Source organism: Hylobates moloch, unplaced genomic scaffold (assembly GCF_009828535.3).
Source record: "Hylobates moloch isolate HMO894 unplaced genomic scaffold, HMol_V3 SCAFFOLD_13, whole genome shotgun sequence".
Classification (NCBI taxonomy): Eukaryota; Metazoa; Chordata; class Mammalia; order Primates; family Hylobatidae; genus Hylobates; species Hylobates moloch.
The window spans coordinates 101,848,292-101,863,242 of record NW_026652288.1 but is presented as its reverse complement, the minus strand read 5'-3'; the positions used below and the strand labels follow the sequence as shown (position 1 = coordinate 101,863,242).

At 43.4% G+C, this 14,951-nt stretch overlaps 1 protein-coding gene across 3 annotated transcripts in view; it reads left to right on the top strand.

The window, feature by feature from the left end:
- Window positions 1–14,951, top strand: part of FGF12 (fibroblast growth factor 12) — a 600,621-nt gene that overhangs the window by 318,335 nt on the left and 267,335 nt on the right. The window contains exon 1 of one of the 3 annotated variants that reach the window (XM_032171916.2): window positions 11,642–12,964. The exons of the other annotated variants lie outside the window; for them this stretch is intronic. Within the exon in view, the coding sequence (XP_032027807.1) occupies window positions 12,766–12,964 (199 nt within the window). The 5' untranslated portion in view covers window positions 11,642–12,765. Of the gene's footprint in view, window positions 1–11,641; window positions 12,965–14,951 lie in introns of those variants that run through there. 3 annotated transcript variants of the gene reach the window in all.

Here is a 14,951-nt window from a genome sequence, read left to right as displayed (position 1 = left end):
TTTTACTGATAAAACATTTTGTAAGACTTTTTTTTTTTCAGTTTGTAGTCAGTTTTCTCCAATTGGTTTTGAGTTTTTCCAAATTGTGATTCTTGTTTTTCTTCCTGACAAATGAAATCAAAGATACAATATGATGAGCTGTGAGTGTGTACTTCGATTTAAGTATTTCTTTCTTTTTGCCAGTAATTAAGTGTAGCAGCTCATTTGATGTTGCTAAAAACGAATACCTGAGGTTGAGCATTTATAAAGAAAAGAGGTTTATTTGGCTTGGGATTTTGTAGATTGTATAAGAAGCATGGCACCAGCATCTTTCTCTGGTGAGAGCTTCAAGAAGCTTTCACTCACAGCAGAAGGCGAAAGGGGAGCAGGCAGTGTCACATGGCTAGAGAGGGAGCAAGAGAGAGACGGGGTACATCCCAGGCTCTTTTTAACAATTAACTCTCAGATAAACTAACAGAGCGAGAACTCACTCATTACCATGGAGAGGGCGCCAAGCCATTTATGAGAAATCTGCCCCCATGACCCAAACATCCCCACCAGGTCCCACCTCCAACATTGGTGGTGATCATATTTCAACATAAGAGTTGGAGGGGATGAACATCTGAACTACATCATTGAGTCTCCAGATTTCTCTGTGATTACTTTTAGTGGAATTGGTAGATCTCGTGGGAAACAACCATGACTGCAACTTAAAGTATTTCCTTTTCACACTCTCTAATATGAGCCTAACACTTAACCTGCAGAAGGCCTGATGTGAGGGAACCGTAGCAGAGCTCCTAATAGCACCATTTCCACCCCCGACCATTTTCCTTTGGTTCTGTGCTCACCTTTAAGCTCATCGGCTTTTGGTTATTTTGAGGTGCCTTACCCCAAACTGGGATCTTTCCTACAACAGGAATCCAAAAGAGTCAATGACCATCTTCCACAGAATCCACTGTAGTTTTGACCAACAACCTAGTAGCTTTTTACCCTGGCCTTTCCAGGAGAGCTTTCCTCACATACAACTTAATAGGTTCATATGTTTTCTTTTTCTTATTCTCAAATACCACAACTCAGAGGAACATTATCATTTAGGTTTTCAACCGTTTGTTAAAAATCTACTTATTTAATCAATTATGCCAGCCTTTACAATACACATTTGATGCCATATAGAAGTGTTGAGCTCTGTGCTTTCTTTCTGGGTTAGTAAAGATGTGCTTTCCATGCCTGTCTCCTTGAATCTTCCATCCTTCTGTCATTTCTCCCACATCCCCAGCAATCAGTTTCATTATTGATTCATGACTCCTTATTTTCCCTTTTTTACGTCCTTTAAAATGAACGAAAGTTTTCCCAAGTATTGCCTTGGATGCAGCCTATAATGATTTTGATTCACTCTCCACCCCCAGCAATGCTGACCTTAATCATTTTGTAGAATACCTGTTTGATTTCTTGGAACCCACTTCCCATGGTATTGCTCCTGATCTTGAGTGGAAAGTCTCTGATGGTGGGAAAACCACTTCCTCATTTTGCGATGCAATCTATTCCATGGGTGGAAGAGAGGCATCCAAGTTTGCTTCTACACACACAGGATATCTTGTTCCTAGTGTGAATCTCCTGCACACACAGGGTATTCAGGTTCTTCAAACACTTGAACATAGGCTTCACTTTCCTCAGTTTCTCTTTCCCCAGCTCTATTTGTTAACTAGTATTTCAAATGGGGCCATGATCACCAAGGAACAAGCAGCATGGATGCCCCTGACTTAGACTGTGGGTGGCCTTAAATGATGTTATCTTACCTTTTTTTTAACACTTCAAGAATATAAATTGTCCTCATAAGTTCGTTTTGTGGATTCATCATCTTAAAAAAAGTCATGAAGAGAGCTTTGGATTTGGAGTGAGCTAAACTAGATTTGAATTCTGGACCTGACCCCATATGTCAGACAATTAATTAACTTTCTATGACTTTTAGCTTTCCCATTGTAACATGTGAATAACAATGTTGGCCTTGCTAGGGTTATTGTGAGGATTAGGTAAAATAACCGGTGTAGAGCCCAGGACTGTGCATGGTGCGTAGAAGGTGTCTAATAAATCTTAATGTCCGTATTAGTCTGTTCTTGCATTGCTATAAAGAACTGCCTGAGACTGGATAATTTATAGAGAAAAGAGGTTTAATTGGCTCACGGTTCTGCAGACTGTACAGGAAGCATAGCTCGGGAGACCTCTGGAAACTTGAGATCATGGTGGAAGGCAAAGAGGAAGGAGTCACATCTTACATGGCTGGAGCAAGAGCAAGAGAGTCAGGGGGGATGTGCCATACACTTTTATACAGTCAGATCTCATGAGAACTCACTGTCACAAGAACAGCAAGAGGGAAGTCTGCCCCCATGATCCATTCACCTCCAACCTGGCCCCTCCTTAAACACTGGGATTACAATTCAACATGAGATTTGGGCACGGACACAGATTTAAACCAGATCAATGCCCCTTCTATTCCCTACCCTATCCTTCCTGTCCCTCAAACACTTTTAACCTATAATTGGAACGCAGAGTTTTTTGACATTTTTCTGTAGTTCAAAGGATTTGCCTGAAATTATATAAGGACTTGGTAAGGAAAACCCAACGACTTCTTGACTGACATCATACTGTTAATTCTCCATAGTCTGTGTTGAACGAGAGTGTCTTGTAGTGAGGACTAACTCACCCCAGAGATACAGCTTGGAGGCTCTAATTAATTATGTTTGTTATTTCCATGGTGCCGTGTAGTATGTAGCTCCTGGCCTAAGCATTGACCTATTAACTTTTTTATTAATTATGGGCAGCAAAAGAGAGACTGAGTAGGAACATTAACATAAGACTTTATTGAAAGCCAGTGTGTAACAAAGAAAATTACAATGTGGAGAGTAATTTGCATCTAACATCTACATAACTTGATATGGTTCACTCTTGGAGTCCACAACTCCAGACTAATATGTTAAAATAATCCCTAGGAGATTGTTTTCCTGTGTGGTGCCTGGCTTAATTCTGCTTGGTAGAGAATTTCTTCCTTTGTCTGTCAGCACAACCATAAACATGGGCAAATTATCCAAAATCCAGGCACAAAAGAATAAGGCACATCCTCTTTTTGAGTTTAAATGCACCTTCCAAGTCTCAGGTCTCTTGGCTGTTGCCTGAAGCTATGTTTCCCTCACTAAGGGCATAACCTTTCCCTTCCCTAGAGTGGTGTGGGTTTACCTTAGGGTTTTTTCAGGGTTGCAGCAGAGTTTTATCAAGAGTTCAGTATCTGCTAGATGTACAAAGGAGATAAGGGAAACTCTCCTAGATTAAAACCATGTGTTTTTTTTTACCGTATTTATCAAACATTTATTTCTTGTTTTAATAGCCACTACTTAACTGCTGCTATCAGAGATCAAAGGTGATTCCACTAATAATAAAAGCATGCCTAGGGTTTTGCTTAAGGTGACATTTGAGATTATTCTTATTCATCCTGAACATTTATTATTTTTAAGTCAAAGTTAAAAATCAACACATGCTTACAGAGTCTATCTTATATTCAAAACACTATATACTACGTTCTTACAGGAGAAACAAAAATTCCAAGTCAGATTCTTACCCTTAAATTCTATGTCTACTCTTATACACAGATCATTTTTAGAATTTTTTTTTTTTTGGTAATGAATTCTACTTATCTTGGCATGAAGTCAACATTCTTTCCCTGCCTTTTGTCCTTACAAAATAATAAACGCTTTGGTTACTTATCTTTTAAAGGCCAGTTATGGCTATTTCCTGGTCATGGCCTTTTAAAGAAATGAGAGAAAGAACTGTCAAAATGCAATGAGGATCATGCTGTTTTTCCATTGCCATGCCATTAGCATACTTAACCAACCAGGAGACAATTTCCAGCCTACTTTTAAATAAATATCTTATCTTAAACTGTTGCTAGCTTACTACAATGTGTATACATTATCTAGAGTAGGCTGATGACCTCATGAGATCCCTTCCAGTTAACACTGCAAGTTTAAATATGATTATCCTGTCCAAAACATTGGAAAAATATTGTTTCTTCCTGCTGCAAATACTGTTTAAAGAAATATTCTTATACATTATCTTATATCTGCTTTTCTGGATAGCTGAGCACCAAAATGCATACCTATCTGTATCTATCTGTCTGTCTGTTTTGGCTGTAGGCTTCGCAGACACACAGACATCTACATCAATGCCTCCTTGATGTCATGTTGCAGGTTGGATTAGTGGGTGATACTAGGCACAAGGGAATATTGTTTTATGTAAAAATTACTTTTAAGTGAGTGACGGATTTTTATTACATGCTTTTATGTACTATCCTAGAATTCTTCAGTGTTTTTAATCTGCTAACAAGCTCTCCACATCTTGTTAAATTTTTATTGGGAGCAATTTTGCTTAGCCTAACAATGCTAATTTAGGGATATTTAAATGAAATATGCTGTATTTCCTCCATACAAACATCCATCCACTCGTTGGCTGATCTGTTCATTCATTTATTCATGCACACTTTTTCTCATTTCACAAATCAGTGCCATAATTTCAACCTATGATTTTCACCAATTTAGGTCCTATAATATGGTTGTTTTACAGGCAAATAAACTTCAACTCAGGCAGACGAAGTAGCTTTATGTAAGGACAACTTATCTACTCTAAATTGCATACTCTTTCTACTTAACATTTTACTCTTAGAAAATTCTACAAAATTAGGACAAGAAATGACCTATTGGTCACCTTGTCCAAACTTCCATTTGATCCTCTGACAGTTTTTTTCTAAACAGTTAGTATATTTCAGTTATCTCCAGTAAAATCTTACTCAACATCCAATACCTGTGAATGCAGGATCAGTGAGATCTCTCATTAATTGTCTCTTACTTTCACAGTGTCTGGTGCTGTGTGCATGCAGAGGACAAAAATATGAATTTATTGTGGTTTTAATAGTATATTTTGAGTGTCAGTCATGTGCTAGGTGCTGTAAGAGACTGCTATTTCAACAAGATCCATTCCCTGAAAATTTGGAATCTAAATTTAGAAATGAGAGCAACTAGGAATGGCCCATGGAGAAAGAATCTCAGTGAACATGGGTGACAGGATGAATGTGAGGATTATTAAACCGTTATAAGGTCATTTTAGTCATATTCTCAGACTTTAAAGTTGGATTTTACCTGATGTCTGTGGCTCTCTGTTTGCCTTATTATATTCCTTTTCTTCTGTGAACATGAGTGTGTGTGTGTGTGTGTGTGTGTGTGTGTGAGAGAGAGAGAGAGAGAGAGAAGGGAAGTATCAGAACTGAAAATATAGGCCTAAATATGGGTATGGGGGTTGATCATAGCAGAAACCTAGGTACCATGTACCCTCTGAGGATATCAGATTTAATATTTAGGCAGAGAATTTTAGGGAGTGTTGATAAAACAAAACAATCAACTTTGGAAATGTGGAGGCTACCCTTGAGTTATCTGAGCTTATTTCCTGATACAAAGAGTTGATACCCCATTCTTCACTTTGGGATGACCCATGCATCTATTTGGCTCAAAAATCTGAGTGGATGGATTGATGAATTAATTCATTTATTTGAGTATTTTTTGAGTATCTGGCTATGTGCAAAGATTATTTTAAGCACTAGAGATAAGAAAGTAAACAAAATAGACAATGGCCCTGTCCTTATGGGTTTTACATTCAAATAAGGATCTTCTAGCTGAGTTTCTCTTTGAAAAGGAAAAGGTGCCACTGGGTTAGTGACAGTGGGACTTAGAGTAGGGCTAAAATGATGGGCACTCTGTTGTGACAGGTCTTTCAGCATCCTTAACCCAGCTATGAAGGAAAATAACCAAGTATCAACCATCTCCTAGGTGGTATAAGCCAAACCAATGTACATTTTTAAGGAATGAAAATGGAGGAAATTTACATTTTTCCCCTTGTAAGCTTCTTTACTTTCTGTTTTAACTTAGTTTCCCTATGATTTTCTTATTGAGCTCAACTTGAATTACTAAACTAACAAGGTGAGTGTTTCAAGACCACCCTCCTAGAACCAAAGAAAACATAGTACCCTATCTTGGCCAACAATAGTAAAACCAGGAGTAGCTTCCTCATCTAGAAAAAGGAAAGAGCTTCACGGGGAGAGAATTTGGGATACTTGTTTCCTCTCCCTTCCAACACAAAATGATCTCTTGAAGGTCATTCACAAGATGTGAAACCATGTTAGAAGCTAGTGAATGGAAGTACATTTGGCATTCTCATTTTTCCCCTCCAGGTTACTTTAGTTAGGGCAGTAGTCACATTGAAGTTAGAAGGCCTGGCTTAAACTCATAGATCTTCACTCATTGATTGTATGACCTTGGGCGATCACATTACTTATTGGACTCTCAGTTTGTGAAACTGAATTATTATTTTCCCTTTAGCTTCCATCATAAGATTGTTGAAGAGTCTCAGTGAGATAATACATGGGAAGATGATTTGTAATCAGTAAAGGGTTACATAAATGTATGTGATTTGCATATTCTTATTTTATTGACTTTATTACATGATTGTAATTATGAATGGTGTTATGTTTTTGTTGACATATGTATAGCACAGAAGTAAAAGGGAAACTCTGGAAATAAATTATGTGGGTGTGAATCTGAACTCTGGCAATTCTTAGCTGGGTGACCTTGGTTAAACAACTTAACCTCTCTGTCCTGGTTTCTTCATTTATAAAATGGTGATATGACAGAACTTACCTCACAGAGTTGTTGTAAGGATTCAATGTGTCAATAATTGTAATGCACTTATAAGTGTATAGGGCACTTATCATTGGCTCACATTAATTATATCTATGTTTCTTATCAAAACACTTATTCTCCAAAACATTGAAAATTTCCCTTTTTGGGCAATGAGGATACCACCTTCATCTGTGTCATAAAGAGGAATTAAATCTATTCTCTTTTCTGTTTTGGAAGATGACCAAAACCAGATGGACATATAACATGTGGTAATTCAGTTGTCGAATTGTTGAATAAAGCACCATGAATGAATTTGCTATATAAAGGAATTTACAAATTATTAGAAAGTAGTTGTTTATATTGCTTTTGTCAGCCTATTGTAACTGACAATATGTCAGAAAAAAGCAAGTGGAAATACAGCTACTTTATATAATAAAATTCATGGAGAAAAGGTCTTCCATTTGCTGTGGCAGAGCCCAATGAGCTCATATTCACCCGACTTTGAGTCAGGGGCCTGATCTCAGAGCAAGACGATGTATGAGCAGAGGTAGACTTCTTTGTGTTCTCAAGACAAGGACATTGACAATATTCCACTAATGAAAATTCCGTTTGCCATGACAATGGCAAGGTTAATCATTTATTTCAAGTAAATTTTCAGCCTTCGTTAAATACATTCCAAGAGTGAATGATGATGTGTATGAATCATAAGGTGTGTTTTCCTGTTTTAAGAAATCTGTATTTTATGGCAGGGACTTAATTTAAATGGAGATTTTAATAACAGCATGGTCATTCTCATACTTTATATTATTATCACATCTTCTTGGAGCCTTTCAAGAGCCTAGTTAGTTAGGTACTGCTAGTATTATTATGTATCTATTTTGCAGATGTAGTTTAGAGAGGTTGAATAATGTGTCCAGCAGCATACAGCTAGTGGGTGATTAAAACAAGAGCTAAGAAAGTTCATAACGTCATGAACTGGAAGCTTGTTGAGGGCAGAGTGAATGTGGAAGTGTATGGAATTTCACGGTAACTGACAGAGGCCTGGATGTAATCTGTGGACAATGCAATGTTTAAAATGAATGTGTAAACTAGCCCTAATAGATTTGGAAGTCGAAAGACTTGGCCTATGAATAAGCAAAAGACCAAAAAGCCTGTTTTTCCTTTTAAAATGTGGAGATAATTAAGGCTGCCCATGTTTTTATTTGTTTGACTAGAGCCCAAAAACATAGACTATATATATATAACTAAATATAACTACATAATTATCATTTTGATGTGCATGTGACAATTTTCTTCAAAGTAATTAAAACTTCTTCCACTCATAATGTCTTCAGAATAGGAATAAGAAATTCTTAAGTTGTTCAAAGAAAGCATAAAAATCAAAGTATTGGTATCCCTGAGATATAACCCTTTAAAATACCTGGTTGTTAATTTAACCTAAATCATCAGTAGGTTGGCTTAATTTCATTCCTGATCCCAAAATGCAAAGATATTGGAAATGTACGAGTAACTTTGGAGGAAGACTTATGAGATTGAGTGGCCCAGGTAGGAAACCTACGAATTTCTATATATAAAATAAACTGATTTAAGCATTGCTTCTGAGCTCAATATCCATATATTTAGGTCCTAGCTAACTTCTTAAATTTCTTTATACTCACCTCTTCTCACTGGGGAAGTGGAGTAAATGATGCTGATGATGACTTAAGAAGCCAAAAAGCACTCTGACAATAGCTGCAGGAGTGCGAGGAAAAAAGTAGTCTGTGTTGTCCGATTGAATCCAAAACACTACATTCTTTTAATAGAGATCTAAACACAGAAACAATGTTGCTGTCAGAAAGCTGACATTGTTTTTGTTCTGTTCTTTAAATGCCTAACTTGGTGTTGTCCTGTTAAGACAGAGAGGAGAACTTCAAACAGCAACGGTTACCTGCTTTTTCATCTTTCCTCATAACTTCCTTCTCTCCCGTGCCTCTGTATTCATTACCTTCTGCATCAGCACACCCTCATATCTCAGAAACCTACAGAAAAAAAATCAGCAACACAAAGACTAAAGAATACACATCCTCCTTCCAGGCCTTTTGTAGGGGGCGTGGAGTGGCAGTGCACAGGACTGCAGTTCTGGAGAAATGTACTATATTTTGCTTTTGTCTTCTAGTGTTATTTATGTTGCAAACATACATGAAACTCTGAAACTTTGACACTTGGAGAAATTGCTAAGAATTCAGATTCCCAGGCTCTACCCACACAGACTTCCACTTCGTGTTTTGAGAGACCATCAGGAATCGGCATGTTAACAAACATTTCAGGTGAATCTCATGCATTTTCTTTGGAAAACAAAAAAAAGCCATATTTTATTCATTCATTTGGCATTTTCCAGTTTTCGGAATGCTTACACATGCATATCCAGTTCTGCGAGGTAGATGAGAATGATTATCCCCATTTTGAGAATATAAAAGAGACTCCAAATTTAGCAATAATTTCCTCAAGTCCTCATTATACACCCCCTCTTGCCTATTTCTCTGGCTACTCCCCTTAGCTGACCTTTGTCTGTTTTGGGTGTTTAATAGCAAGGGCAGGGAGCCCCCAAAGCCCACTGTACTATCTGTGTCTGCCTTGCTCAAGAATGAGACAAGTCTTCTGGTAGCCAAAGAAGGAAAACAATTTTATTTGTGGAATGTGAACATTTTCCTAATTGATAGAATTACCAGTTGATGTTAAGTAATGCCCTTCACCCCATCCAGATGCACATATGGAAATGCATTCAGCCTTGCTTTTGGACGTGAGGTGTGTGTATGCGTGTGTCTTTTTCACGTGTCTTGTTCTGTATTGCTAGAATTCCAAGGATATATCCACTGTCTTCATTCAGCCACACTGAACTGCTGCAGGGGATGTGTGCTTCCCACATGACAGCTGGGATTCTCCCTTTCCTCAGGACGTCTTGCCTATTTAATCCTCCTCCCAGCTGTTTGTCCCTTGAGCCTTTATCTGCCAGCCTCTGCTTTGCCCAGCTGGCAGCCTGGAAGGTCCAGGCCCCCGGGCATTGTAGGGTGTTATACTCCTGCTTGATCGGAACCACGTCACAGATCTCAATCCTTATTGCCCAAGTGAATCTTGGCTAGGCCCATAGGTTTGTGCTCATATCTAGAGAGCTCCTGGGCTCCCTCTGGGTCCCATATCCATTTTCAGTAGCTTCAGGGCCTGCATTTTCCTTGCCTTCTATTAGGATGTTTCCAACATACACCTGTCTGTGCTTGGAAATCATACATTTAATCCTTCCGCACTACCCTAGATGCTTAGTGAAGTGTCTGAAGGAGAGAGATTAGGGATATATGAAGAGAAATTGTAAGTAGAAACCAATAGCCGCTCCCTGACTTCAGCATGAATGGAAGGTGATTAATGCTTCATGCTGCATTTTAACTTGGAGAACTCCTCTGCCCAGTGTCTCCAGCATCAGATGTCGTCACATTCACGTCTGGAGACCTGATTGCATTCCACAGCTTGTTGTTGACTGTCCTTGTCCACATCACTCCCTCACCGCACCTGGAGTCATCCTCTGTGCAGGCTGCTTATTTGGGCTCTGTTTTTAGGGACTGAGCCTGCTTTGCAGCTTTCCAGACAGAACCAAGAAATCTGGGTTCCAAGAAGAAGGGAAACACTTTTTCCTGTTCCAAAATGAGCCATAGGTGGGGCCCACGATAAGGTTCAAGAGGTCATTGTTACTTTCTCCAGTGTTCACTTTCTTCCTAACTAAACAGGGAATTCTACGTGCTCAAGCTGATTGGAGAGAGCGTGGACTGCATTTTCTCAGCTCCTCCGTCCCTCACCTCTTCTTTGCGCACCTAGGGTCCTTTAACTCCCACTGTGGTTGTGTTTCTCTTGTGGGAGGGACCGGACGGAGCGGACCCGAGCTGCAGTTCCCTCGCTCTGCCTCTGAGAATTTCTCATCCAAACCTCAATCACGTAGGATTGCGTAGAGAGGAGAAAAGGGGAGAGACAGAAGACACAGAGAGGAGGGAGAGGGGTGGCGGGAGGGAGGGAGGAAAGAAGGGAGTCTGGAAGCGGAGGGCTCGAGGAAAGGGAACCTGACTAGAGCGCGCTGTGCTTCGCAGCGCTCCAGGAGCCCGGCCCCCAGCTCGGCTACACCTGGGCGCTCTTTCGCTCTTCCGTGGGTCGGCGGGCCGTGCGGGAGGAACTCTGGCTGCCGCCGGCTCTGCGTCCCACCCGCCATCTCGGTGGCTCTCGCCCCTGCCCCGAGTTTCCTGCGGAGCTAGCACTCCAGCTGAGCCAGCCGGTGGGGCGGCGGCGGCGGCTCCGCGCGCCCAGAGCCTCAGCCCATGAATGGGACTCCACCCTGAGCGCCCCCTCCCGGGCCTGGGGAGGCGGCGGCGCGGCGGCGGGGGGCGCCCCGCAAGCCCGCGGCTCTGAGCGGCCACCCGCGCAGCAAGTTGGGCGAGTTGGCAGCCACCTGCATCTGCCTCCTGGCCCCGGCCCCTGATTCCGCCTCCGGCCCCAAGCGCCCGGGTTGCGCGCTGGGCTGCCTCGCGAGGTAGCCCCAGGAGGCCTAGGGGCCCCGCCTGCGCCCCCGGCGCCAGACCATGGTGGGCAGCTCCGGCCAGGAGCCGCAGCCGCCGCGAGCCAACGTCGCCTGCAGCCAGCCCTCGCCCCACCCGAGCGGACGCGCGGGTGTTCGCAACGCGCGGGTCACTTCCTTCCTCGGCCGGGATGGGCAGCGCGGGACTGAGTGATCGGCCTTGCGTCCGGCGGGTAATCCCTATCTGATCTGCTGCCTGTGAGCTGCTGACTGCCGGGGCGCGCGAGCCTGGGGGGCACGGGCAGCAGCGCGGCGATGACCTGATCCCGAGCCCGCCAGGGCGCCCCTTCCTTCCCTCCCTTCCCTCGCTCCCTCTGAGCCTGTGCGGAGACCAGCTCGGCGCGGCGGCCCCGGGTGGACCATGGCGGGGAGCTCCAGTTAAAGGCGTGTGGGCGCCGAGCTGGAGAGGACACCTTCGGCATCGCTGCCTTTTGAGGGGGCTTATTTAAACTACTGAGTCATTCCAGATTTAGGATTCCCTAAATAATCACCAACTGTGCCCGTCTCGTGCCGGAAAGCAAGCGGAAAGAGAAAGAGCGCCCACTCTTGGGACCCCGCAGATCGCCTCTCGCTGGTTTCTCCCCGAGGGGTGCTTGGCCCTCGAGGATCTCCCTCCCTCCCTCGCGCCCTCCCCCCTCCCTCTCCTCCCGCTCTCTTTGCAGTGTTGCTGGCCGGGAATCGCTCTCACCGCAGCTGGAAACAGCTGCGCCCGCCCCGCGCCCCTACCCAGACTCCGGGTAACCGCTCCCACTTCGCGCCTCTCGGAATTCCAGAACTCGGGTGGCCGGCCCCTGGAAAGCCGCAGCCGGCGCGATGCATTCTGTAGACCTCACCCTGCCGGGACGGACCTCCTAATCTTCAGAACCGCGGGCCGCAGGGAGTTAAATTGCTGCCTTCCTCTCCTTCTCTCGTGCGGTTGGTGGCTTGTTTTCTAAAGGAACGTTTTATTCACTTTTTAGTATTTTCTACCGGGGGCGCGCTACCCGCCTGGGTCCAGACTCTGCTTTGTAAACGGGTTTTCTATGTATGTATGTGTAGGTATACTTTGGACACCCTACAACGCTTGCGCCTCTCCAACAGAGGCACGTCTTGTTATTTTGGGCATCGTTCTTCCCCTTGCACTTGGTACCCCGAACGCAGTGTGACTAAACTCCCCACTGCCCCTTGGACGCCGATCGCCTTGGGGTGCAAGTTTGGGGTGCAAACGTCTACTTCGCAAGAGGGCCTGGGACCGCCCCGCCCCGCCCCCCGGCTGCCAGAGGTTGGGGAAGTTTACATCTGGATTTTCACACGTTTTGTCGCCACTGCCCAGACTTTGACTAACCTTGTGAGCGCCGGGTTTTCGATACTGCAGCCGCCTCAAATTTTAGCACTGCCTCCCCGCGACTGCCCTGTCCCTGGCCGCCGAGGTCCTGCCCTCTCCCCGGCGGAGCGCGAGCCGGAGGGCGCAGTAGAGCCTGGGGCCCTCGCTGAGCAGCTATGGCTGCGGCGATAGCCAGCTCCTTGATCCGGCAGAAGCGGCAGGCGAGGGAGTCCAACAGCGACCGGGTGTCGGCCTCCAAGCGCCGCTCCAGCCCCAGCAAAGACGGGCGCTCCCTGTGCGAGAGGCACGTCCTCGGGGTGTTCAGCAAAGTGCGCTTCTGCAGCGGCCGCAAGAGGCCGGTGAGGCGGAGACCAGGTCAGTAGAAGCCCGGAGAGTGGGCTCCCCAGAGGGGGACACCCTCTCTCCCCTTCCTCAAAGCACCTCGGGACCCCCGTGGAAGGGAACCAGGATTCCTCTTTTACATTCTGACCCCTCTTCTCTCATTTCCAGACTTCTCTCTTTCAACCACTCTGTCAGTTAATAGCTTCTTGCCCCATATTCAGCAAAAACACTCTACTTTGATCAATCCAGGGTTTGACTAGGAGAAGAATTACAAGTATAGATGCACTTCTTCCAAAAGAGCCTGTAGAGTCCTTGAAGGGAGTGACCACCTCATTCATTCATTTATTCATTCATCCGTTCTCTCTCCTGCTCTCCCATCCATCCATCCATGCATCTATCCATCCACGCATCCATCCATCTATAGAGTACAGTACTTACGCTGCCCACTGAGGACCTAAAGATTAATACAGCCCTTCCCTTATCCCTCATAATCCATGACAGACACCTAGTAGACACCAGATGAACTTAAATTTATTATTTTTCCAACTCTTCCTCCGGCAACACTTGGCATTGCATCTTTCAGACGCTCTTGTCAATTTCTCACCTCTTCATTTTTCCCTCATGCCACTTCACTTCCTTTACACAGTCTTCATTTTCCTGTTATTTTCTTCCAACCCCTCTCATGGTTTCCAAGGACTCTGCTCATTAACGTTTCTGTCCTATTACCATACTTAGCACACTCACACTTTTGAGACATTGAGGGAACAAGACAGTATACACAGTTTGGCCTCAAGGAGTGTAAAGAAAACTTCAGCTTGATCAGAGATTTTCATGGCATGGGCTTTCTGAAGCTAATTCTCTTCTGCAGCCCTGACCGCAGATGACTGCTTTTGGATATGTCTCTACTTGCAAAGGGAAATTGGATACCCAAAGTTTTGACATGATGATTCCCAGGTCAAGCCAGACCAGTGTTCCCAGCTTGAGAGAATGGAAGCAGAATTGCGGAGAGATCTGTGCTTCCATCAGACTGTTGGTTTTCTGGGTTGTGGCTGCAGAGCCATTTGCATTCTGCAGATACTCTACCCCTATTGTGGACAACTGAAAGGAAATACTGTCTAGAAAGGGAGTAATGCCCTGTAATCTGTTGGCTAGTTTGTCTCTTTGCAACTCTGACTGTGGTGTGCTGTTGGTTTCCAGCAATGAGGTACATGGTTGGGTCCACTGGATGAAGGATGACACTTGGGAAGTCTGGACAAGTGGGGCTCAGAATTAGCTCAGAAATTTGGGATTAAGCCTTGTGAAGAAGCGACCCTGTTTCATTTTCCGTTGGGTTTTCATGACATTGTCCACTCCATACTAGGCTCATTTTCTTATTTTGTGATGATGATAAAGTAGTAAATTTCAGGAGTATACAAAAATAATTATGATCCCAAGACAGGAGCTATTAGACCCTATTGTTTTATGTCCAATTAGTATAGCATGTTCATTTTATAAAGTGAAGATTTATGCAATAGTTTGAATTACCTCTACAAAGTAACTCACTAGTGGAAAATAAAATAACCTGTTCTGTCGTGGAGGGATAATTTGGAGGCTTCTTTTCTTAGGGCTTATGTGGTCTACAGAGAACTTCAAGGTTCTGAACTCAATGTGATTTTATATCTCAATCTCTGAAGTACGTGCTTGCACCCTAGTTGGGATAATTATATGATGTTTTTGAGTTGATCATAGTCAGCCTCTTCTAAAAAACAAGATAATAAGAATGATAGGTGGATATATGTGAACGGATAAGATACACTGATCCTGATATCTGGAGTTGAGTTGGAGATGATCAATGGGTTACTTTTGCATGGCTTAATTTTCATGGCTTCATTTTGCATGGGAAGGAAGGACTGTATTTGCTGCTTCCTGTGGGCTCTTCCTTAGCATCTCATTAGAAAACAGAGATTCGAGGCAATTTCTGAGTTTATTGTTTTCTTCAGTGTTCATTTAATTTGCCTCCCTTTTTCTTCTACACAGTGTT